A 25,787-nucleotide genomic window follows, 5' to 3' on the forward strand; every position below is an offset into this window, starting at 1 on the left:
GAGCAGCTCGGTGGAAACTCACGTTGTCCCAGATGACAACATACCTGGGCTGCTCTGGTCCACCCCTCTGCTCGGCTGGAATGAGGATGCTATGTAGTGTGTCCAGGAATGTGATGTGAAGGGCGGTGTTGTAGGGACCAAGGTTGGCATGGTGATGGAGGATGCCTTGCTGGCTTAACGGCTGCGTACATCGTGATATTCCCTCCACGCTGTCCAGAGACAGTCACAATGGCATGGTGGCCAATAATGTTCCGTCCCCATCCCCTTCGTTAGGCTTGGTTGAAGCCAGCCTCATCAATGTAAATATAAACATGCTGAATTACAGCGGCATCCAGCTCCAAGACTCTCGAAAACAGATAAGACAATATGTGACATAGACCTAGAGCAGTCAATATGGTGAGGCACAATACACTAGATTACAGTACTGTAATGTGTCTATACAGTGCTGATATGATAGTAAATTCACAATATAGTACTTACTTGCATATATTCATAGCGCTGTTCTTTAACCCTCTCTGAGTTTCGCTCAAATGGCACCCTGTAGACCTGTTTCATCCGAATTCGGTTGCGCTGTAATACACGGTCCAATGTAGACAAGCCCACCTGGTGAATGTTATTGAATATTGTGTTGTCTGCAATGATGTGGTTCTGTATTTCTCGTAGTCTAATGGTGTTGTTGACCACCACCATGTTCACAATACTGGTCTCCTGTTCTGGTGTGAACAGCCGGGGTCTTCCACCACGGCCTGGTCGTCTCTCTGTTCTGGTCTGAACGGGGTCTTCCACCATGGCCTGGTCGTCTCTCTGTTCTGCAGGAGATCCACAAATATGACATGATTAGTTACAGTAAGCTAAAATAATCTACTTTCTTTCAATAGGAAATGGCATTACTGTAACATTGGCCAACAATCACTGAGTAACATAGGCCTACTGATATGTCGGACTGCAGTATACGACAGTATGCATACATAAAGAGCATAGTGTAGATGGTAGGTAATTTACCGGTTGTCATTTCTGAATGTACGGATGATAGATGCAACCGTGTAGCAGCTCAGGTTGGGCTGAACTCTCTCCCCAGCCTCATTCATACTCAATCTATGGTTGATCACATGGTCAACTAATGTGGCCCTTTTCTCATGTGAGACAACTGTCCTTCCTCATCCTCGTCCTCCTCTTCCTCCTCTTCCTCTCACTCCTTCACCTCTAGCTCTTGCTTCACCATTGACTTCCATTTTCCTCCAAAACAGGAGAGCTCATCTGTGGCCTTTTATAGTGCTAAAGCTCTGATTTCTCAGTGAACATTTCAGCAACTAGTGTGAGGAATGGGTGTTGCCAATTGGTGTATAGAGCTTGGCATTGTGATTGGCGTTGCTTGCAAAAGGGACTAAAGAGATTTAAATTCTGAATGTTGTGCCTAATGTAGAGAACTGTGTGTAGTGTTTTACAAAAAGTGTGATATAGAATTGAAAACTGAGTGTAAAGCAGGAATTGTGCTTCTAATTTTGCAGACTTGGTTTAGGGATTTGGTACATGTTTCAGGTTTCGGTGATTGCGTTTCAAGTTCCAATTTTAGTGTGTAAACAATTGGGAAAAACTGTAAGAAATTTGAATTTTTGTTACTTTCGGTACTTCTGTCAAATGGGTATGATGGATTAAGCCTGTCTATCAGCGCAGCCGACCCCTTATTATAGTGCATTTGGGCTGCTCCACTTAGTCATTGCTAGCCTGCACTGGGAGTCTGAGCTGCATCATGTTAGCTCCCCACTCATGCTGCACAGAAGTTAAAGTCTTTCCTTGCTAGCTGACAGCTAAAGCTAACATCAATTCACTACCCTAGTACTTTGTTTGTGATACAATAGCACAAAATATGCTGATTTCAAAGCTGATTGACACCAAAAACTTTATTCATTCACTTATTCAGTCTACATCTCTCCCAAAGATGATCCTATTATCTTCTCCTTCTTCTATAAATTTGTATTGGCAGATCGCAACCAATTGAAAGGTGCATACACTGCCACCTACAGTACTAGAATGTGAATTCATTACACATTGTGACAGAAAAAGGGAAGGGAAAAGGACAAGGAAAAGGGAAGGAAATGGCCCTACCAACTAACCCTACACCCATTAAAACCTCCCCACTATTCCACTATTGGCCCTATCTGATCCTACACCAGGCCGACAGCCTGGGAGGACGGGACACTATCGTTCAACACACCTTCTGCAGTAAAATCTCATACAACCAAATACTTCTCTGCAGCTGCCACCACAAGATTTACTGTATTTTCTGTGATTTACTTTCCATTTCTGCGGTACAGTTGATGACCATGGCTATGAACGCTAAGAAACCAACCTTACTGTAGCACATGCTATTCCTATCTCTCTCTATTGACCTCGGCCTGGTCACAAGGCTCTTAGGATCCCTCGCACTGGACCCATCTTCCTCTACTACTCTCTTCACTGCCTCAGAATACAACACTTTCTGTACTACTCTGATCCTGGCAACCTCAACGTGCCTTTCTCTCACCGGACACTTCTGAATATCCAGCACCATGTGTACCCCTACAGTTAACACACACAATGTTTACCAGCGATACTACAGTGCACATTCCTTTGTCTTGTGCCCTCCTGCACACTTCTCACATCTAGGAATTTCCCTCGTACATAAAATAAGTCCCACATTCTAATGTAATGACATTGAACTCAAAAGATGCACAACGATTGAACAGAAGTAGCTGAGCTTATCTGTCTGGGTCAAGTGCCATTCTGTGACTTGAGCTAATATTCCTTATTTTTTTGCCGTGATATCATTTTGCTATCGTTTTGTTATTGAGTATCATGATGGTATAGAGTATTGTATATTAAACCTGGTATCGGTATCGAAGTCCAAATTCTGGTATAATGACAACACTAATAGAAACATGTCTACCTACAATGACAGGTGAGGGGGGTGCACATTGCGGCGAGTGGCGCCCCTGAGAGGAGGGCTGTCGCGGGGAGCAACAAGGAATGTAAATCTCAATCTTGTTTTATGCTCATTTTAACCGAGCATGGAAAAAGGTCCTTTGATTACTCAGCCCCCTGGTGTTGGAATTCCCTCCCAGTCAACCTAAAACTGCAGGACCTGGTGTCCCTGGAGGAGTTCAAAGGAATTGAGACATGTTCAGACATATATTTGTATGTCCGAACATACGGATACAAATGCCTGGTCGTGTGGTGCCAGGACAACAACCTCTCCCTCAACGTGATCAAGACTAAGAAGATGATTGTGGACTACAGGAAAAGGAGGACTGAGCACTCTCCCATTCTCATCGACGTGGCTGTAGTGGAGCAGGTTGAGAGCTTCAAGTTCCTTGGTGTCCACATCACCAACAAACTAACATGGTCCAAGCACACCAAGACAGTTGTGAAGAGGGCACAACAAAACCCCTCAGGAGACTGAAAATATGTGGCATGGGTCCTCAGATCCTCAAAAGGTTCTACAGCTGCACCATCAAGAGCATCCTGACTGGTTGCATCACTGCCTTGTATGGCAACTGCTCGGCCTCCGACCGCAAGGCACTACAGAGGGTAGTGTGTACGGCCCAGTACATCACTGGGGCCAAGCTTCCTGCCATCCAGGACCTCTATACCAGGCGGTGTCAGAGGAAGGCCCTAAAAATGGTCAAAGACTCCAGCCTCCTTAATCATAGACTGCTCTCCTGCTACCGCACAGCAAGCAGTCAGGTCTAGGTCCAAGAGGCTTCTAAACAGCTTCTACCCCCAAGCCATAAGACTACTGAACATCTAATCAAATGGCTACCCTAACTACTTGCATTGCCACCCCAACCCCTCCTCTTTTACGCTGCTTCTACTCTCTGTTATTATCTATGCATAGTCACTTTAATAACTCTACTCACATGTATATATTACCTCAATTACCTTGACTAACTGGTGCCCCCACACATTGACTCTGTACCGGTACCCCCTGTATATAGCCTCGCTATTGTTATTTTACTGCTGCTCTTTAATTATTTGTTACTTTATTTCTTATTTTTTAGTTATTTTTCTTAACTGCATTGTTGGTTAAGAGCTTGTAAGTAAGTATTACACTGTAAGGTCTACCTACACCTGTTGTATTTTAAATAAAGGTTAAATAAAAATAAAGAAATAAATTGCCGTGTGACAAATACAATTTCATTTGATTTGATCTAGTTGTTAACCGATGTCACTAGTTTGCATTACCTTATGTAAGGAAGCATGTTGTTTTACTTCACACACCACACACATGCCTGCACGCACACACACACATCCACTGTTCATTTGCTGTTGTATTTGTGCTGTTACCAGTGTCTTCTGTCTGTGTTGTCCGTTTTGTCTTAAATCGCTTTTTTTTATCCCCTGTCCCCACATGAGGCCTTTTGCTTCTTGCCAGGCCATCATTGTAAATAAGAATTTGTTCTTAATTGACTATGCTGGTTAAATAAAGGTTAAATTCAAAATAAATCCATCATTCGGTCACACAGAAGGAGCTTTTTACAGACAAATCCCTGCCCCGAGTGCATTCGCTCTTCCTCCTCGTCCTTTAGTTCAGGGAACATCTCACAGCGGCTACAGTGGAGATTCAATGGTTAGCCATTGGTAACCATTTGGCTAAAAACATGGTAGGCTAGCCACAGCTTGCAGAGCTATCTAAAAGTTAGAAAGTCCAGTAAAGCTCCAGTAATAGCGACTTCCACAGAAGGGAAAATGTAAACAAGGCAGAACAGATTATAAACGATGGTAAAAGTTGTGAAGTAGCAGTGAATAGAGACGTTAGTGGCAACTGCAAACTCTAGCTACAATACTACAGCATTGTAGAAGAGTGTGTCGTGTGTAATATATAAAAATCTAAAAATAAATACACCAGATACAAAAATTAAATTAAAGGAAAGTAGACTCTGGCCTGGTAAATTGACTCTCAATAACAAAAAGTATATCTGTGACATTTAATTTTTTTAAACAAACAACACAACAACAGTGTGCCCAGTCAGGGTACAGTAGAATTATCTCAAGTCTGATCATTAGTTTCATTAAAACTGAATTAGCTAATGGAGCATAGCTGAAGAGTTTTCCTGCAACAGATTCTGCGTATAAAAGATAGGGCTATCTTTGCTGTTCAGTTACTGGTCCACAAAACACACCATATGTTGAGGTTGTACTGTATGACTGCCTAAGCATGACATACTAACGAGATCAAATATAAAATGGCATTTGACCTGACTTGCGTGAACTGGGATGCCCGGTATAACATTAGTAAAGTGCCTTATATAAGTGCCACAGAGGAGTTCCCTCCTCAGATTCTCCAGATAGTGTATAGCCAGGCAGGGCAGTGTGCTGGAGCTACAGATGGTCAGAGTGTACCTTACCCTCAGGTAAACATTCACAGATGACAGAAGGTCTGAAAGTGCTCACGAGGTCTGCTGGGCCTGCATGACATGATTCCTTCCTATGGACAACTCTGTTCTCTCTGACTGCCCTGCACTACACTACACTGCACACCTTACTGTAGCCTATCGTAGCTGAACTAGGCAGAGGAGGGGGATGCTGTTCTGGGCCGTTGCCTGTCTGTCCTGAGGGAGTGGAGCAGAGCAAAGAGGTGCCTCAGCCTCCTGCCTCCTTTAGCCTTATCTCTGCCTTTAGACACAGAGCCAGGCCCTAAGAGCACAACACACATCCAGTCATCTAGCCACTCCATCCTCTTATATCCCGTAATGGAGCCTTTGATGGAGCTCTAATCAAATACGCATCAGTGGTGCCTAACCAGGAGTGCTGGGGATGTTTTTCCCCCACAGTTATGAGTAATGTAGCTATGATGACAACCACCACATGTTAAGGGGTAGATCGCTTCTTTACCTCTACACAAGGAGGGGGACAGGGGGGGGGACGACTGTTCCCCAATACTGGAAGGGGGGCCTGAGTGAAAATGTTTGGGAACCCCTTGTGTAAATATCTTTATACTAATGGATCTATCTGTAAATTACAACAAGACTGATGTGAGTAAGCACAAAGGCACTTGTACACATCAGGAGGTGAGTGAGCTGGACCATGGCTGTGTAGGAAGGAAGAAACACTAATGCATGACTGATCTGAACATCACAAAACCTGTGTACTTGAACTGGACCTTGGCTAGGTGGGAAGGAAGGAGCCGTAGAATTACCTATAGAATCCTCATAAATATAGTAAATTCATAGGACCTCAATGGAACGAACACTATTGGAGGATGGCAGTACTGACAGACAGACAGACAGACAGTAGGAGACTGGCCTGAGACACTTTGGGCTCACAGCTCAGATCACCACGCCATGAATAAAAGACAGGCTGCTGCTGTGTGCATAACCATCCGCTCACTGGATTCCCTTTGATACATCATAGCCCCTATTCAGCTATCTCTGGACTTAAATTGCCAATGAGAGATTGGACTGTATTGGTTAGCACAGGAAGGGCTTGATAAACTGATGTGTTTGTTTTATTTCCTGTGACTTACTCAATGATCTTTGCAGCCTACTGATACTACCATGTCTGAAACCCAAGCAAGTATAGAGAATAATGTCTAGAGAAATGTGCAATGTGCATCTATCTGCCTGTGCATCTGCAATGTGCAAAACAATTCTATCAATGTCGTTATCCGAAATAATGCCAGTGAGTTCTCTATTTACCAAGACCAAACTCTTTATGTGGTTTTCTAATTGGTCATCCAGATCTGTGAAAGCAGCAGCCTATCATCTCATCCTATTGTGGATCATCTGGATCACCTTAGGGACAGTTAGAAAAATAATGGGGTATGGAGGGGGGGGGGGTCCAAAATACAAGGAGAGTTGTCAACTTTTTTTTTGCTTTGGGGAGTGTTGTGTGGTTTATTACTACCAACAGGTGGGGTATTGCGTTTACATTCACTGGTTTTACTATGTAATGTCTTCCATTTCCTCATCATCTTGCATACGCCTCCCATATCAAGGTGTTGTGGTACTTCCCTTATGCATGCTAACTATGCCACAGCTCAACATAGTCTACCAGTCTAACTGTCTATCCTGCCCTCTATCCACTATTCCTAGTAACAAAAGTGGTAGGAGGATCGTTAGTCCAGATCTGTAATAGGCTAACTAGCAATCATACCACACAGAAAATCATTCAAATCTGCACCAATTTTCAATAGAAATCCACAAGAACATAGAGGAATAGCTGATAGACAGCGGAGAGGCCAGGTGCATCATTGCGCATGAAAGAACAGCGAAGACATGAGACACGCAGCTCAAAAGCTCCCCTATTGGTCTTGTTTAGGGACAATCAAATGATCTAGACTAGCCTACAACAAGACCATGCAATGAAGAATTGCATTATTGTTTTCAAGTGAGTACAAAATTCTATTCCAGGCTGTAAAATGCAGTGAAAATTCCATTTGAATAACGGTGCAAAAGCCTTGTGATTTGAATGAAGGTCAGTCAATACGGAACATTTCAAGAATTTTGAAAATTTCTTCAAGTGCAGTCGCAAAAACCACCAAGCACTATAATGAAACTGGCTCTGATGAGGACTGCCAAAGGAATGGAAGACCCAGAGTTATCTCTGCTGCAGAGGATACGTTCATTACAGTTACCAGCCTCAGAAATTGCAGTCCTAATAAATGCTTTACAGAGTTCAAGCAACAGACATATCTCAACATCAACTGTTCAGAGGAGACTATGTGAATCAGGCCTTCATGATCGAATTGCTGCAAAGAAAACACTACTAAAGGACACCAATAAGAGGAAGAGAATGCTTGGGCCAAGAAACACTAGCAATGGACATTAGACCAATGTCTAATGAGATTTTTGAGTTCCAACCGCTGTGTCTTTGTGAAACACAGTGTGGGTGAACGGATGATCTCCGCATGTGTTTCCCACCGTGAAGCATGGAGGAGGTGTTATAGTGTGACGGTGCTTTGCTGGTGACACTGTCTGTGATTTATTTAGAATTCAAGGCACACTTAACCAGCATGGCTACTACAGCATTCTGCAGCGATACGCCATCCCATCTGGTTTGGGCTATCATTTGTTTTTCAACAGGACAATAACCCAACACACCTCCAGGCTATGCAAGGGTTATTTGACCAAAAAGGAGAGTGACGGAGTGCTGCAACAGATGACCTCACACTCCCCCGACTTCAACCAAATTGAGATGGTTTGTGATGTGTTGGACCGTATAGTGAAGGAAAAGCAGCCAAAAAGTGCTCAGCATATGTGGGAACTACTTCAAGACTGTTGGAAAAGCATTCCAGGTGAAGCTGGTAGAGAGAATGCCAAGAGTGTGCAAAGCTGTCATCAAGGCAAAGGGTGGCTATTTGAAGAATCTGATTTGATTTGTTTATCACCTTTTTGGTTACTACATGATTCCATATATGTTATTTCATAGTTTTGATGTCTTCACTATTATTCTACAATGTAGAAAATAGTACAAATAAAGAAACACCCTTGAATGAGTAGGTGTTCTAAAACTTCTGACCGGTAGTGTATATTTGATTGTGGTGTTTCAAACGCAAACCATGATGTTGAAGCCCCCAAAGTCGGTATGCTTTGCTTATTGGTTGTGTGGTGCATTGGCACAGAAACCTGTTGGTGGAAAAATTGTTGCATATATTTTATATAATTGTAAATATAGCATAAAAATGTTGAAAATCGGATTTCCCCCTAGCTGATCATTGTCTGCAGCCGGTTCTGATTGTAGTGTAATGAAACAGGCAGGGAGAGTGAGCTCATCCGTGGTGGTCGGCCAACCATCAACCGGCCTGCATGGCTTTGAATGTGCCACAAAGCATGCTGAAGTTGCAAAATCGATATCCACGTTTATATGTTATTTGTCGTCGTAAACATTATTTAGAGTTAAAGGTCATTCAATAAGTGATAGAAGAATTTGTATGTTTAAGATAATGACTAAAGTATTCCACCCTGAAACCATATAAATGTGTGAAATGTATTAGAATCATAAAACTATAATCTGATGATGTGTGTAGTTTTAGTCAGAATTAGAACCAGGACATTTTGTTCCTGTTTAGATTATGTAAGCAGGGTGCAAGTGTGAAACAAAGGATAAGAGGAGCTATCGAAAGACAAGTTGTGCTACTGTGAAACCAATAACAGGACGTTCTGTCTCCACCCGTGGAGGGGAGAAAGTGTTAGGCTTACAGAAAATTATGAAACATGTTGCAGAATATGATAAACAATGTATGTGTGTAGTGGAAAAGTAACTGTCTGAGCAAGGTGTAGCTTAAGATTTGAACTTGTTTGTGTGTGTGTGTAAAAGATTCGCTCTGCACTTGAAGGGAAGAGCGCTCTCTGAATAAAGTGTTGATCTATTGCAGACTGGGACTTTGTCTAATTCTTCATTAACCAGAGCCTTACAACCTCTGGGAATTGGTCAAAGCTATAAAATAGTTCAGTTAGAACATTGGGATAAAAATTCTCGTGACAATAAGGGGGGAGGGTGTGCAAATTCTTTACAGTACGGGGGTCATTAAGCAGAAATCATTAAACTAACAGAAACCAACAGCACTGTGCATGTTCTTCACAGCAGCACCAGAATCTGGCCCAGTCATATCAACAGCAGCAGTCCAATCCAACAGAGTATTCCCCCTCCGCCTCAGATACAAACACATCTGACAAAAGGCCAGATGTCTCATTTGTCTGATTAACCCAGTTCTCTTTAGCCAGACATCTAGTGAAATCTGCACTATTCATGCCTTTAACATGAGTGTTTTCTTACTACTGCTTGACACACCGACTCTCTCCCCTGTTGGAGTTGGAGGGAGTAATTGGAGAAATCCCTCGGCTGTCACACGTGACACGTAAATATTATTCCAATTACAGCGTGTCCAGTCCGCTAGCTGTCAAATTCCCAGCGCCGGGAGCCAAGCCGCACCTCTCTCTCCCGTCTTTCCCACACCTCCCGACAGAAAGGTACGCGAGACACAAAGAGAGAGAGGAGAGGGGTGGAGCCAGGCAGGATGTGTGTGCAGACAAGGTGGTTGATCATTTTAAATGATCAAGTGATCAGACAGACCCAGACAGACCCAGACAGATCAGACAGATTCTACAAGGCTGTTTTCCCCTCATATTTAAGGTAACTCACTATACGCCTTAGTGTCTGAGCTTTGTTTTTGGTTTGTTTCCTCTTACATAGGTACATCAGCACTGTAGTGTGCTGGCAGTAGCAGTCAGTATGCAAGGCTATGTCATCTCTAGCAGGATCCACAAGTAGCTGTGTGTGTTTCACATCTCCCAGTGACACCTCAGCTCTGGAGACCCAGGGGCACGAGCCACCTGACGTGTGGGAGAGTTATTTCAGGCGTTTGAGAGCATCAGTCAGACAGAGAGACAGACACCGTGGTGTGGAGCAGAGTGGCGCGGCATAACACACCCTGCTCTCATTAGTACAAAGCTCTGGAGGAAGCTGAGTAATAGTTGCTGTGCTGTGACGATCAGCCCAGCCTGTCTTACAGCCTGTATCAAACACAGCACAGCACAACACAATACTACACGGTATAGCCACCCAATCAATATCAGACAGGAAGGAAGAGCTGCTTGTGTGAAAAGCACAAAAAATGATGTATTATTATTATCATCATCATTTTAGTAGTATAAGTAGTAGTAGTGGTAGTAGTGGTGGTAGTGGTAGTAGTAGTGGTAGTAGTGGTGGTAGTGGTAGTGGTGGTAATAGTAGTACTAGGGGTAGTAGTAGTGGTAGTGGTAGTAGTAGTGGTAGTAGTGGTAGTAGTAGTAGTGGTAGTGGTAGTGGTAGTGGTGGTAGTAGTGGTAGTAGTAGTACTAGTAGTAGTGGTAGTAGTGGTAGTAGTAGTAGTAGTAGTAGTAGTGGTAGTGGTAGTGGTAGTGGTAGTAGTGGTAGTAGTAGAAGTGGTAGTGGTAGTAGTAGTACTAGTAGTAGTGGTGGTAGTGGTAGTAGTAGTACTAGTAGTAGTGGTAGTAGTAGTAGTGGTATTGGTAGTGGTGGTAGTAGTAGTGGTAGTGGTGGTGGTGGTGGTAGTAGTAGTACTAGTAGTAGTGGTAGTAGTAGTAGTGGTATTGGTAGTGGTGGTAGTAGTAGTGGTAGTGGTAGTGGTAGTGGTAGTAGTAGTGGTACTAGTAGTGGTAGTGGTAGTAGTAGTGGTAGTGGTAGTAGTAGTGGTACTAGTAGTGGTAGTGGTAGTAGTAGTAGTGGTAGTGGTAGTGGTAGTGGTAGTGGTAGTAGTAGTGGTAGAGGTAGTAGTGGTAGTGGTAGTGGTAGTAGTAGTGGTACTAGTAGTGGTAGTTGTAGTGGTAGTAGTAGTGGTGGTAGTGGTAGTGGTACTAGTAGTGGTAGTGGTAGTAGTAGTGGTAGTAGTAGTAGTGGTACTAGTAGTGGTAGTAGTGGTAGTAGTGGTAGTGGTAGTAGTAGTAGTGGTACTAGTAGTGGTAGTAGTGGTAGTAGTAGTGGTAGTAGTGGTAGTGGTAGTAGTAGTGGTACTAGTAGTGGTAGTGGTAGTGGTAGTGGGAGTGGTAGTGGTAGTAGTGGTAGTGGTAGTAGTAGTGGTAGTAGTAGTGGTAGTGGTAGTGGTAGTGGTAGTAGTAGTGGTGGTAGTAGTAGTGGTACTAGTAGTGGTAGTGGTATTAGTAGTAGTAGTGGTAGTGGCAGTGGTAGTAGTGGTAGTAGTGGTAGTGATAGTGGTAGTGGTAGTGGTAGTAGTGGCAGTGGTAGTAGTGGTAGTGATAGTGGTAGTGGTAGTGGTAGTAGTGGTAGTGGTAGTAGTAGTAGAGGTAGTAGTAGAGGTACTATTAGTGTTGTTGTTGTTTGTTGTTGTTTCTGCTGCTGTTGTTTTGTTTTTGGAGTGAACCAGATGCAGTCAGGGGGCACGTAGCACAAAGCGAGAAGAAATTATAGGTTGAAGGCTGGAGGCCAAAGGTGGGGTACTTGAAAGATGAGGCACTCTGGGGAGAGGTAGAATACAAGCATGGAGAGGCAAAGTAAGGGTCTAGAGGGTAGCTAGGAGAAAATAGGAGAGGGCTGAGACTGGAGGGAAGGTAGATAGCAGAAAATAGGGGAGGCTTAAAGCTAAAGAGGAGTTACCATAGAGGCCTGGAGTGTTATTGAAGGGGAGGCGGAGGTTGTGATTGTTGCAGCCCAGAGTCTACAGGGCTTGTAATGAATGTAGGCTTGGTTTCGACAGCACAGAAAAAGTCAGGCAGTCTAAGTGTCGAGCTCAACCATTCCTGTTGCCATTATCCTGTCTTCCTGCTGAACTCATAAAGACAGCTTCCAAGGTTTGCTGTTGACAGGTAATCAATCTGAGCGATGCCCATGTGTAGGTCAGTGTCAAGGAGCAATACGATCAGGCTGTTTCAGCATCTCCTCTAATCCCCTCCACCTTCAAAAGTCGGGGTTGTTACTCCTGTTTTGAGAGACAGCAATCTTCCCCTTATAACCCATAGTAACCCTTTGCACTCTACTCCTCATCCTCCTAGGATTACTGACTTGAACTGTGGTCAGTGCAGAAGCATTGAAGCTTATCCACAGATACAAGGACGGAGCTGTCCCGTCTGCATTCTATTTCACTTAGCATTCCACCCACTGTTCCACAGCTCCACTCACATGTCCACCCTCATCAGGCCTGCCTGTAATCAGTGGGGGCCGGTGACAGGAAAACACAGAGTGCGTGAAAACAGCAGGGCTTACTTAAAAGAGATGCCAAAGTAAACAGTGACAGGGCCAATTCCATTTACTTATCTCACAGCAAATAGAATTCAGCAGGTAGATCACCACTGGTTAATGAAGATACAAGAGGAGAGGAGGAGGAGAGGAGGAGAGAAGGAGAGGGAGGAGAGGAGAGGGAGGAGAGGAGGTGGAGGAGTAGAGGGAGGAAAGGGGGGAGAGGGAGGAGAGGAGGAGAGGGAAGAGAGGATGAGAGGGAAGAGAGGAGGAGAAGGAGGAGAGCAGAAAAGGGAGGAGAAGAGACCAGAGCATCTCAACTACGGGGGAGAGGAGAGAGGTTCCAGTGGCTCAGAGATAATGTGTAGTCTGAACACAGACACCACATGGAAACACCGAGGGCAATATCCCCCTCTTTCATCTAGCTTTTCTCTCTTCTTTCACCTTCCACTCTTCAGTCCTCCTCTCCATCTGTTGCCTCCACCACAGACACAGGCAAGAGAGCAGCCAGCCGTTTTCCCCGCAGACTTGCCTCCCTACCCTCTCCTAATATCTGGCAGCGAACCAGCCAACTTTGAAAACATTACGTGCAAAAAGTGCTCCACTTTCTGAACTTTTATAGCAACCTCCAGCAGCCTGTCTGAGCTGTCATCGATAGGGGAGGGGAGGGGCTCTGTGGCGTGCGTGCTCTGCTGATAGGTCAAGAGCTTCTCAAGCATCCTAATAAGATATGTGCCAATTAAAGCCTGCTGGTGCTGCGACTTCAGCCCAGATAATTCATTTAACCCGTGGATCGCTGCTGACAGGTAGCATTTGTTTACACATCTCTGCTTTCACGAGCTGCCAACCAACCATGCCTCTGACGACTCTGCATGATATTAACACAACCGCCCCCTCCCATCCGACTACATACAGCATAACACTGTTACGCCCAGTTTCCATGGAAATCACCTATACGAAGGGACTGCCTGCGTTTCCTTACCTTGAGCTTGTTATAAACTAATAAGCAGCAGTGTGGTGATGCCTTGGCTAGAACAGCTGTAATGCCTCAGAGCATGAAAGTCAACTACTCTGAAAACAATATACTGAAGATGTTCATGTGGAGGCAGCAGGCATCTCCAACTTTATTTTAAATAGCTTTCTTTCAGCTTCCGCTGCTTTCAGTTCTATTCCACTGAATATTGATGTGGTTCATTATGCTTAGCTTGTACTCTTACAGCTGAGACATATGAGTCAAGCCATGTGTTATTTATGCTTCTTGGGCTGCTGATTAATGCAGTCTGGTTGTATACAGTACAGTACATGCTGGCCTGCCCTCAGACTTCTACTAATAAGACTGTAGTCTACGACCCCTGTGATCCTGTCCAATCTCTGACCTTCAGTTAGGATCAAAGGTTGAAGCCAATACATTTGCAGCGTCATGCAGCTCATTAACAGTTGAAGTCGGAAGTTTACATACACTTAGGTTGGAGTCATTAAAACTCGTTTTTCAACCATTCCACAAATGTCTTGTTAATTAACAAACTATAGTTTTGGCAAGTCGGTTAGGACATCTACTTTGTGCATGACACAAGTAATTTTTCCAACAATTGTTTACAGACAGATTATTTCACTTATAATTCACTGTATCACAATTCCAGTGGGTCAGAAGTTTACATACACTAAGTTGACTGTGCCTTTAAACAGCTTGGAAAATTCAAGAAAATTATGTCATGGCTAATTGACATAATTTGAGTCAATTGGAGGTGTACCTGTGGATGTATTTCAAGGCCTACCTTCAAACTCAGTGGCTCTTTGCTTGACATCATGGGAAAATCAAAAGAAATCAGCCAAGACCTCAGAAATATTTTTTTAGACCTCCACAAGTCTGGTTCATCCTTGTGAGCAATTTCCAAATGCCTGAAGGTACCACGTTCATCTGTACAAACAATAGTACGCAAGTATAAACACCATGGGACCACGAAGCCGTCATACCACTCAGGAAGGAGACGTGCTCTGTCCCAGAACAACAGCAAATCAGCAAATCAATCCCAGAACAACAGCAAAGGACCTTGTGAAGATGCTGGAGGAAACAGGTACAAAAGTATCTATATCCACAGTAAAACGAGTCCTATATCGACATAACCTGAAAGGCCGCTCAGCAAGGAAGACGCCACTGCTCCAAAACCGCTATAAAAAGCCAGACTATGGTTTGCAACTGCACATGGGGACAAAGATAGTACTTTTTGGAGAAATGTCCTCTGGTCTGATGAAACAAAAATATAACTGTTTGGCCATAATGACCATCATTATGTTTGGAGGAAAAAGGGGGAGGCTTGCAAGCCGAAGAACACCATCCCAACCGTGATGGCAGCATCATGTGGTGGGGGGGCTTTGCTGCAGGAGGGACTGGTGCACTTCACAAAATAGATGTGCAATGTTAATCTTGTATTGCTAATTACTTCAGTAAATGTGAAGCCCCAAGTTCCTTGTATTCGGAGTCTCCCTTATTATACCCATAAAGTCAGTAGGGGTTAGGACAATAGAGGCTCAGTGAGCTGAATGACTGATGAAAAGCTAGTGGCTGCTGGCTGTGCTGCTCTTTACCCACCGTGGGCACAGGCCTGGAGGGGGCATGGACACTAAGTCTCTCTGTCTTCCTCCAGCCTCTCTCCTGAGTTTCCTCTGGTTAAGAATAGGGCATTTAAAAAGTTCCTCGTGTCCATGGCAGTGATCCTTCATTTAACAAGCTCATTATTTCACCTTGTCTTTGTCCCTCGTGCTCCTCTCTGCCTCGTGCTCCTCTCTGCCGCGGCTGCGTTAGCATGAGGCGAGCGGCTGTGGTGACAGCGATCGGGGGAAGGAAGGAAGCGTTTGATGTGTGTTGGTATCGGAGGAGAGCCGTAGAGAGACAGAGGTCTTTCAGAGGGAAAGGCGGTAATGGATCCTACTAATGATATGGCCTTTGCTTTCATGACTCCCACAATAACACCGACCTGGTTCTACATTGATTAAGATTATGATTACCATGGTAACGCTGAGGTCACGCGTCTTGCCAGTTCCTGCTCCACTTTTCTTTTTTATTGCAATGTTTCTATTCTACTGAGCCATTTACTTTATGTTCCTATTTTTACATTTGATTATTTCTTATTGTTGTTGCATTTTCGAGAAGCAACCTGCAAGTAAGCATTTCATAGGAAGATGTATACCATGCGTATCCCGTACATACGACTAATAAAACTTGAAACTTGAAACATGGATATTCAGGGCCCGTATTGAAAGGATAACCTTGGGAAGCTGAAGGTTGGGGGTGTGGGAATGTAGACTGTTCTCTGAAGGTGTTAGGCAGGAAGGCAATGCATCTGAGGACATCACATAACAATGCATTAATATCCATTATCCACCTTCAATCTGCTCTCAATGTCAGCTACTGTAATGGAAGATAAAAAGAACTGAGAAAATTGTTATTGAATGAAAGGAAGTATATTTCAGCTATGCTATCCATCACAATGAATATGTTAAGTCAATGGGGACTTGCATGCTCATTTGATTCACCTGGGTTTTGTACTATTGCTGCAATTTGTGACACAGAAATAAAAGACAACTGAACTCACTGTTTACTTGCATCACGTCGGCGGAGTTTGTGAATTCCTAACTTGTAGAAGAGAATTTGCTGAACCTCATAAGGAAGCAAATTTGAACAACTGATCATTGTTTCACAGCCTGGAGAAAATCAATAGAATAGTTTGTTTGAGGGTGAAATTGCAATCAAACAGCAACATATATTAGTTTCAACCAAATTCATGGTATAGACATGTTGTTTACGAAACTAAACACACAGCTTTTTACTGTAGGCATTATGATGCTATTCAGGGCATTGCCTAGCACCCAGACTGCATTGGTAGCCAGAAAAACTAAGGGAAAGAGAGAGAAAATGTATCAGTAAAGGCAAAGATTCATTTCCTTTTTAATTGAAAGATCAGTGAAAGACTGAGATTTTTATAGCTATCTATTGCACACGCAATTACCTATCCACAAAGTCAATTCCATCTAAATTCAAGGCAATTCAGGAATTGAATTGCAATCCAGTGAAGACGTGTACTCAACTGTATTCAATTCAACAGACAGAAAGGGAACTTGCATTGAACCCAACGAGGAGCACATTGGAATTACTGATTGTACTAATTTGAGGAGAATCCAGCTCGGGGTAAAGCTGGCTGTAATCCAGCACATTAAAGCCACATAATTAAATAGAACACTATTATACCGTTTCTCTATGGATAAAGCTATGGTTGTGACAGTGAGCAACATCACTGACAAAAGCCTGGTCCCAGATCTGTTTGTGGAGTCTTGCCAACCCCACACAACGTGAAAATTACTATACAGTAGGAGTTGGCCAGACCGTACAAAGAAATCTGGTACCAGGCTAGTGAGCAGAGCAGTATGAGTGACAACACAGTGCTCCTGACAAAAACAGCACTTAGCAGGAAGCAGTTATTAGACCTCAGGAGATTTCAATTACTGGGCTGATGGGGTTCCTGATCAATGGTGAAGCATGTATCTAGATGAGATAGTCCAAGAAAGATGCTACTGTGTGTGTGTGTGTGTGTGTGTGTGTGTGTGTGTGTGTGTGTGTGTGTGTGTGTGTGTGTGTGTGTGTGTGTGTGTGTGTGTGTGTGTGTGTGTGTGTGTGTGTGTGTGTGTGTGTGTGTGTGTGTGTGTGTGTGTGTGTGTGCGTGTGCCATTAGAGCCTAGCAGTACAGTGTGTAGTGGACATTTTATCTTGGTAATAGTGTGGTGTGTCCTGTTAGATATGCATGTGTTTTATATTCAACAATGTCAACTGACGTACAAGATGCACTGAGCCATTATTAGGGTTAGGAGATCAAATAAGGCTCCGACAGCTGAACAAGATTAGAAAATGTCAAACTGTGTGCCATCACCTCCCTAAACCTGCTACAGAGAAATAAAGAGAATCCCAGACACTACAACAACCAACCTCCCAAGCCCTTCTGCAGTGCATACTAATCTAAAACAACATTGTATCTGGCTGTATGGTTGTATGGTTTTCTCTCAGCCCCTCTGAGACGTATCTAAGTGTTAGAGGAGACGGGGGCCTTGCAGATCTCACCAGTTAAGGGGGGTGGTGGGCCGTGACCCATATCTGGGGCCCCCTCACTGTGCAGTTTCCTATTACTTCCCTCTGTAGATTGGAAGTGACAGGCCACTCAGGCAAAAGTGTCTGAGCCCCTCTCCCATCAGCAGCCGCACAGCCATCCGCCGAGCTGTCAGCCTGATTACACATCAACGAGAGAGGGGGACGGGGGATGGGATGGGGGACGGGGGATGGGATGGGGGACCCCGGGAAAGGAGATGTCCAGCTGGAGGACACACACTAAACACAACGCCTGTCTGTCCTGTCCCACTGGTTGACTGGCTCAGTCACATCTGCCAATAGACATGTCACCACCTGTCTGTCTGTTTGTCCCTCAGCTCAGACATTCCTCTCTGTGTCGCAGAACCAATCTATCTTTTCTAGCTACCCCGCTAAGAAATCAACCTAGCAAATAGTTCACCGACTCCTTACTCACCCCACAACTAGGACCATCAAAACACAACTCATTTACCAACGTTTCATGGTGCTGCAGGTTCATTACTTAAATAGATCTAGATAGCTACCTGTCTCTGTGTCACCCTCTGTGTAAAGCAGCTGGTGTAGAGGAGAGGAGAGGAGAGGAGAGTCAGCATCAGGCCTTCTACCTGATATTACAGCAGGAGGAATTCACTCCATTACCTGGGTCTGATGCATCAAGGGACTACCTCTCTTTCTCAACAAGCAATAACTAAACATGTTGTCTCGTTTACTTAAGTGCTCACTCTCTCTCTCCCTCCCCCACTCTCCTTCTCTCTCTTCTCTTCCCAGGTGTGAAGCTAAGAGGAACAGCTCGGCAGTCCAGAGAGGTACGTTGTTTAATACTCCTCCTCCTTTCAATCAGAGGGAGAGAGAGAGTGTGTGTGTTTTTTATCTAATATGGTGTTGAGTGGCAGTGCAGGTTCTGTGTGTGTGTGTGTGATAACATCAGTGTAGAGAGGCTGACCTGAGGCCTCCCCCAGTGTGCCAGGGGTGGGCCAGCTCTCTGCAGCCCATGGAGAGTAAAGTAGTCTTGGTTTTTGCGAGCTGGAATGGCTCATAGGAGCAGGAGCCTGTTTCTGTAGCGTGCAACCCCTGGACATGATGCTAGTCTATTGCAGTGTCTTACCCCCAATCTATCTCCTTAATGCTGAGTGCCAAACAGACTGAGCCGCATTTTTACAGTCTTTGGTATGACTTGGCCGGGGATCGAACTCCCAAACTTCCAGTCTCAGGGCGGACACTCTAACCACAAGGCTACTGAGTTGGTCCAGCCCAGGGAGAGCCAGGGGATAAAGGCTCTGTGGAGGTCTTGGTGAGGCTGCAGGAGCGAGAGAGAAAGCGAGAGAGGGCACAGCCAGGGCTCTGACTACTAGATACTGTAATACCAGCCTGGAGATGAGGGGGTTGTGGCAGTGTGTAGCTGTAGGAGAGAGAGGGGGGGGGGGGGGCACATCCAGGGCTCAGACTACCACCTCCTGTAATACCAGCCAGGAGACGAGGGGGTTCAGTGTGAGACTAGGAGGATTTGAGGCTGCAGGAGAAAAAGCACAGCCACGGCTGGTTGCTATGTCAGGCACTCTCCTTCTGGCTCCTCTCTTTCCTCCCGCTGACCTCAGTTTGCTCTGGTCTCCTGCTCTCAATAGAGATGAGAGACTTCCATTAGTGTGAGTCCTGCATGTGGGTGTCTGATGTGGGCAGGCTACACTGTGGCTGATCCTGCTCCGCTTCCCAACATGAAACGGTCAGGGAACCATTCCTACTACTCCTTCCTCCTTTGGAGGTTTCCCAGGGGATGTAGGAGGGAGTACTGGGCCTCTGATCCAATGGATGTCAGATAGGAGATGAGCACAAATTCATGATGAGCTCCCATCACGTTATCCGATTGTACAATTAGGATTATACATGCAATGGCGCCATAATGGCTTTTAATTGAAATAAAATGTCAAAACGCATGATAGCCTCAGGCCATCTTACCATGGTAATCTGCCTGTAGTTGATTCTAATTTAGATTTCCCAATAAGTGTTTCTAAGACATTTATATGACATTAGAGCTCTGTTTATTGGTCGTTCACCCAGTCATTTACAATGTGTGGCATTTCAATCGGAAAGGTTGGAGAGTTGGTCAGGATGTAGAGAAACAGCACCACTAAGTGTTGAGTCTGAGCACTGCAGAAATCAGGAACATATAGATAAAAGAAAATTCCACCGAAGGTTTTTAAAAGAGGGTTGGTGAATTAGTTCACGGAACATTACAAAGACTGTTTCACTGAATAAACATATTTTCATTTTGAATGCCAGAGAAGTTTAAATAACCAACACCTGTTCAATCAAATCAATAAAATGTATTTAGAAATCCCTTTTTACATAAGCAATGTCATTAAGTGCTAACCCAGCCTAAATGTGTCTAACCCGGCTTAAAACACCAAAGAGCAAGCAATGCAGATGTAGAAGCACCTGTTATTGAAGTCTTGCATACATTTTACATCTTTCAGTGCCATATGTAAAGTCAATGTGTTATCTTTGTCCATCAGGCACTGTGTACTCAGGACAGTGAGGGTGTGAGAGTCAGTCCAGGCCAGGACCAGAGACTGGCTGTGGAAGGCCTAACCAGCCCCATCCCCCCCATGCAGTTCCCTGCCTTCCAGTGGACCAGACATTCAGCCACCCCTGGCTCTAGGGAACAGGACATGGGCTCCCTGCGCGTCACCAAGCGCCACAGGAAACTTCTGAAAACCAGCCCTGTGGTCTCTAACAACTCACACAACTCCTCCTCGTCCTCCTCGGGTTCCCCGGACTCTCCTGAGGAGAGCTGGCAGTGGTACAGACTGTCCCACATCCAGGAAGCTCGGCAGAGGCTGATGAAGGAGGTCTGTGCCAAGTACAAGAGCAGCATCTCCAGGACCATCACACCTCACCACGTGTCCCGGATCTATGTGGAGGACAAGTACAAGCTGCTGTACTGCGAGGTGGCTTATTGATGATCTGATTATTGCATATTGATTATTGGGCTTCTGAATATTGCTGTTATATACTGCTATCTATATTTTAACAACTTATTGATTATTGGTGTGTTTTTGTCATTGTGACTGTGATCCTGGCTGCAATGATTTAACAAACCAATGAATAAAGTATTTTTTTAATCTAATCTTATCTCTTTAGGTGCCCAAGGCGGGCTGCTCCAACTGGAAGAGGATCCTCATGGTGCTGTCTGGCCTGGCGTCGTCCACCCACGAGATCAAACACGACGCCGTCCACTACGGTAACCACCTCAAGAGGCTGGACAGCTTCGACCGCCAGGGCATCACGCAGCGCCTGGAGACCTACACCAAAGTCCTGTTTGTCCGCGAACCCCTGGAGAGGCTGGTGTCCGCCTTCAGGGACAAGTTTGAGAACCCCAACACCTACTATCATCCTGTATTCGGGAAGCCCATCATCTCCAAGTACAGGGTAAACGCCTCCAAGGTGGCCCTCAGGACAGGCAGCGGAGTGACCTTCCAGGAGTTCATGCAGTATCTGTTAGATGTGCACAGGCCTGTGGGCATGGACATTCACTGGGAGCCTACCAGCCAGCTCTGCAGCCCCTGTCTGCTGGACTACAACTTCATCGGCAAGTTTGAGACCATGGAGGAGGAGGCTAATTTCTTACTACGTAGAACTGGTGCCCCACATAACCTCACCTTCCCCAGTTTTAAAGACAGGAACCCCAAGGCTGAGAGGACTTCAACTCATTTAACCCATCGCTACTTTGCACAGCTTAGCACTTCAGAGAGACAGAGAGCTTATGACTTTTATTACATGGACTACCTTATGTTTAACTACTCCAAACCTTTTAAAGATTTGTATTGATTGACTCTCTAATCTCTGTTTGAGTCCTCAAATCTCCCCTGGCTTTAAGTGGAGGAGCGCACCATAAAAATGACTTCCTTTTACAAGTATTACTAGAAGATCATCACATGGAAACAATGTCTCGGTCAGGCATGTCATTGTGGTCCTGTATTAAATACCGATGCCTAACTGCAAAACATTGCACTCACAAACAATTTATCACCGCACAGTCAGTGACGTGAAAAGACAGTTCAATGCTTTAAAATGTGTTGCGTGAAGTGGTACCCACCTATCATTTTTTGCACTTAGTGTAGCAAATTCTTTCAAATTCTCCAAAAACATATTGACTCAGACTGAGCATTAGTCTGCCACACTACTGCTGGAGAGTGTCTGGGCGGTCTTATAGGGCAGCATCCCCCTTAAGTATCCCTAAGTACTGCTTTACCACACCATCCCACTACCCTTTAGAATACACATCCTCATCACTGTCATCAAGGCTTTTTCTGACACTAATATTTAAAAACTGTACAAAGGGCATTCAGATGACTATATATATTTTTCTATGTATTTCTATAATGGATATATTCACTGCTTCTTTGTGGGGATTTTCATTTCTGATATCACTGATTGTTATTTCAGTAATTATATGGTGAGTGTGTGTAGAGAATATCTGGCTATATTTAGGCCTCTTGGGTCCCCCTGTACATCAGACCCTGTAAAACACGTGTCAAACTCATTCCATGGAGGGCCAAGTGTCTGCAGGGTTTTGCTCCTCCCTTGTACTTGACTGATCAATGAAGGTCATTGATTAGTTAGGAACTCCCCTCACCTGGTTGTCTAGGTCTTAATTCGACACAAATATAAAGGAAATAACAAAAACCAGGATACAGTCGACCCTCCATAGAATGAGTTTGTCACCCCTGTTGTAAATCACATGGACACGTAGAAATTCCACTCCAATCTGTCCCCAATTACCCAATATGCCCCTTATACTGACACTGACAAAGTCACAAAGCAGCTTATCCTACCCATCCCTGTGTGTGTGTGTGTGTGTGTGTGTGTGTGTGTGTGTGTGTGTGTGTGTGTGTGTGTGTGTGTGTGTGTGTGTGTGTGTGTGTGTGTGTATATAACAGAGAGCGAGACGTGTGAGAGTGAGAACAACTGGAGCTGCTACTATGATCTCTTTTCATGGCTCTGAGGAGGAGTGAGCCCTGGCCCACAGCCCAGACACACTCAGACCTGCTACCGTAGGTCCAACACAAGACAGACAACTGTGAGGACAGCTTTACGATGAGATCTCTCAACAGGGTAACAACTTACACAACCCATAATAACACATAATCTACTGTCCCACAAACTGTACAGGCAATGTGTTGTAGGATCTGTGTGAGAAAGCTAGTGTTCAGAGAAGCCAGCAATTGGAGCAGTATTTCAAAATATCCTATTTTACCTCCTATGAACAACACTGATTTATAGCGCCACAGTAGAGTACCACAGCTATTCTGCACAGTGGGATGGCAGGCAAGCACACTTGGGGCCAATCAAACACCGTTTCCTGGATAAGTCAGAAATATGATTCTTCCTTGGCTGCTAGAACGCTGGGTTGGTTGGCTTTGTGAAATCCGTCTGTAACACAGTGTTACAGTGTAACAGTAAGAAACTCAATTGCATATGCTGTTGTGTTGTGAAATGTATACAGGTCATATTATCGACTTGTCCCTGAAACGTGGTTGCTGCTTTTAACTGAATAGGCCTCTAATAAGTAAGTAGAATGATCCTCATATTCAATTGTGTTCTACTCTGCAGCTCTAGTCAGAATGAATACCCCAGACAAGCCAGGGGGGTGTCTAAAAGGAAACAGCACAGGGGGAGATGCCTTTCTCTATGTGACCAATTACAAAGAAATGCACATTATTTGAATTATATATAGACACTATATTGAGATTTTAATATATTTTTTAAGAAGAAACAGAAAGAGATTACATATTTATGATGGCAAATATTATAGGATTATGTCAATGTAGTGTGTTGGCTTTTGCAGTTCCAAAATCTATATGTTGTTTAGATGGTGGTCTGATTCTATATAGTTAGCCAGACTCTGTTCCAAAGCTAAATAGCATAATATAGGTGTTACTTTAACCTACAGAATGCTCCCTCACTCACCAACCCTGTTCTATGGGGTTTCTTGGAAATGTAAGTATGTGGGTCTATGGGTACAACACAGATATATCAAAACTATTTACGGTAACAAGTGAATGTATAACTGTTTTATCGTTGGTGCAAAAGTGTATAAATACCTGTACATGGTCTGGAACCCTTTGCCTTATTTTACACTGCCAATCAAAAGGTGTATTTCAGGAAGACATTCTGCAGGTGCTTGGTTTCTTTCTGCTGAGTGTCTACTAATAAACTGTCTTTAGCATTTTCACAATGCTGCTTCTTTTTCATGCTTAACACTCTCAACAAACCATCAAAATGTTTTTGTCTCCAACATTTTCCGCATGTGGAAACAGTCAATAAGACACTTTTTCAGGTAAGAAGACACACTCAAACCAAAGTTGTGCACCCCTGGTTTACATATACTCTTTATTTTGTCTTTCCAAAATATACCTATTCCAACATCCATTGGAAGTATACTCAATTCATAGGCGAGGAAAGAAGGCCTAGATACTCTTCCCCAGTCCACAAGAAATGTTATATTGAAGGAGTAGATATATGGCTCCTGTGAATGTAATCAAGCCCGGACTACTGCATTTGGGGCCCTTGGGCCATTGACTTCCTTTTATAGCACTTTTACATATTCTGTCTTGTGGTTGTGAAAAAATGTTCAGTTTTAAAGCAAATTTCAAGCTATTCTACACATTTTGCAATTAGTCTAAGATATCATTTTTCTGTTTTAAAGATAATTTCCTACAATTTTGCACATTTTGCTTTGTTTTTTAGTGGAGCCGAGTGCTGGATGAATATGTCAGCTCAAATTGATCAATATGTAGAGTAGAGAGAATTTGAATAAACGCTGTAGGCTGATTTCCACAACAGCCTTCTGTATTAGTCATGAGAACAGTCAGGAAGTTTAAAATTCTGTTTAAATCCATTCAGAAAACAAAGGCCATCCATCTACCTCATTAGTGGGAGAAATCTCTTGACATGCAGTGGAGAGAACTTCTATGTTCTTTCAGCTCCAGGCTACAGAAAACAAGGAATACAAAAAGTCTGCTGGAAGTGAAAAAAGGAGATAACTTCTCAACTCATAAACATTGTACTGTGTTAGATATAAAAAATAATAATGATTTGAATTTCAATAATAATTCTATTTTCTACTAATGTCAGTTAAGCCCACAGCTAAACATTCTAATTCTGCCTGTGAGGTAAACATTAACATGGCTGAAGAAAATTGTGGCAATGTTTCTGCTGTGAAGAAATAACACAGCTCTCTGTTGGTGAGCATAAACACTTTTGCACGCACACATACACACACACACACACAAATGTGCTCGCGCGCACACACACACACAAATAAATGATTGACACTGTGATGGCATGACAACCTGAATCAGATCAACGGGTTGGCCCACTCTCCCATTCATTACCATAACAAATTCGCTGCTTTGCTTTCACTTCTCAATTCAGCGGGTTACATTCAAGAGACATCTATCTAAATAATATTTCATCAAAGGTTGATGATGTGGGCGAGCTCATCTGATTCATATGCATGCCAGAGTCATTTTCTCACTTTCACATGAATTTCTTGTTTGTTTTGACAATGTGCTGGAACACACTCAAGATGTGTCCTCTGCATTGAACTATTTGGGAGGAAAGCTCATTAAAATGATTTGCTAGGGGTCTATTAATAACTGTTTGATTCCAAGCAAAACGAAACATAAGAGATGTTTAGCTTTTTCCATTGAAAATCCACAGAACACATCATTATTGAGGACATATCCTTAAACACTCTGCTTTAAGACGTCATCTCACTTAGTTAACTGGCTCATCCACCAACAAGCTGTTGAGCCTGGACACAGGCCTGGTTCAGCATTTGGCAGGATGGCAAGGCTGTGTCTGGCCAATGTCTGAATAGATATTTATTCCACGGTTAAAATCTTTGGTAACACTTTAGTTGAAGGGCACCTACAGAAGGACGTCATAACATATTCAAAATCCATACATAAACACTTTCATG

General features: G+C 43.8%; 1 protein-coding gene across 1 annotated transcript in view; it reads left to right on the forward strand.

Moving 5' to 3' along the window:
• LOC106587564 (carbohydrate sulfotransferase 8) overlaps window positions 1-24,035 on the forward strand; it is a 204,608-nt gene extending 180,573 nt beyond the window's left edge. The window contains exons 3-5 of the mRNA XM_014176072.2: window positions 18,572-18,609; window positions 20,314-20,748; window positions 20,942-24,035. Coding sequence (XP_014031547.1) covers window positions 18,572-18,609; window positions 20,314-20,748; window positions 20,942-21,628 — 1,160 coding nt within the window. The 3' untranslated portion in view covers window positions 21,629-24,035. The remainder of the gene's footprint in view (window positions 1-18,571; window positions 18,610-20,313; window positions 20,749-20,941) is intronic.
• Window positions 24,036-25,787: the final 1,752 nt, after the last annotated feature.

This window comes from Salmo salar, chromosome ssa26 (genome assembly GCF_905237065.1).
Source record: "Salmo salar chromosome ssa26, Ssal_v3.1, whole genome shotgun sequence".
NCBI lineage: Eukaryota > Metazoa > Chordata > Actinopteri > Salmoniformes > Salmonidae > Salmo > Salmo salar.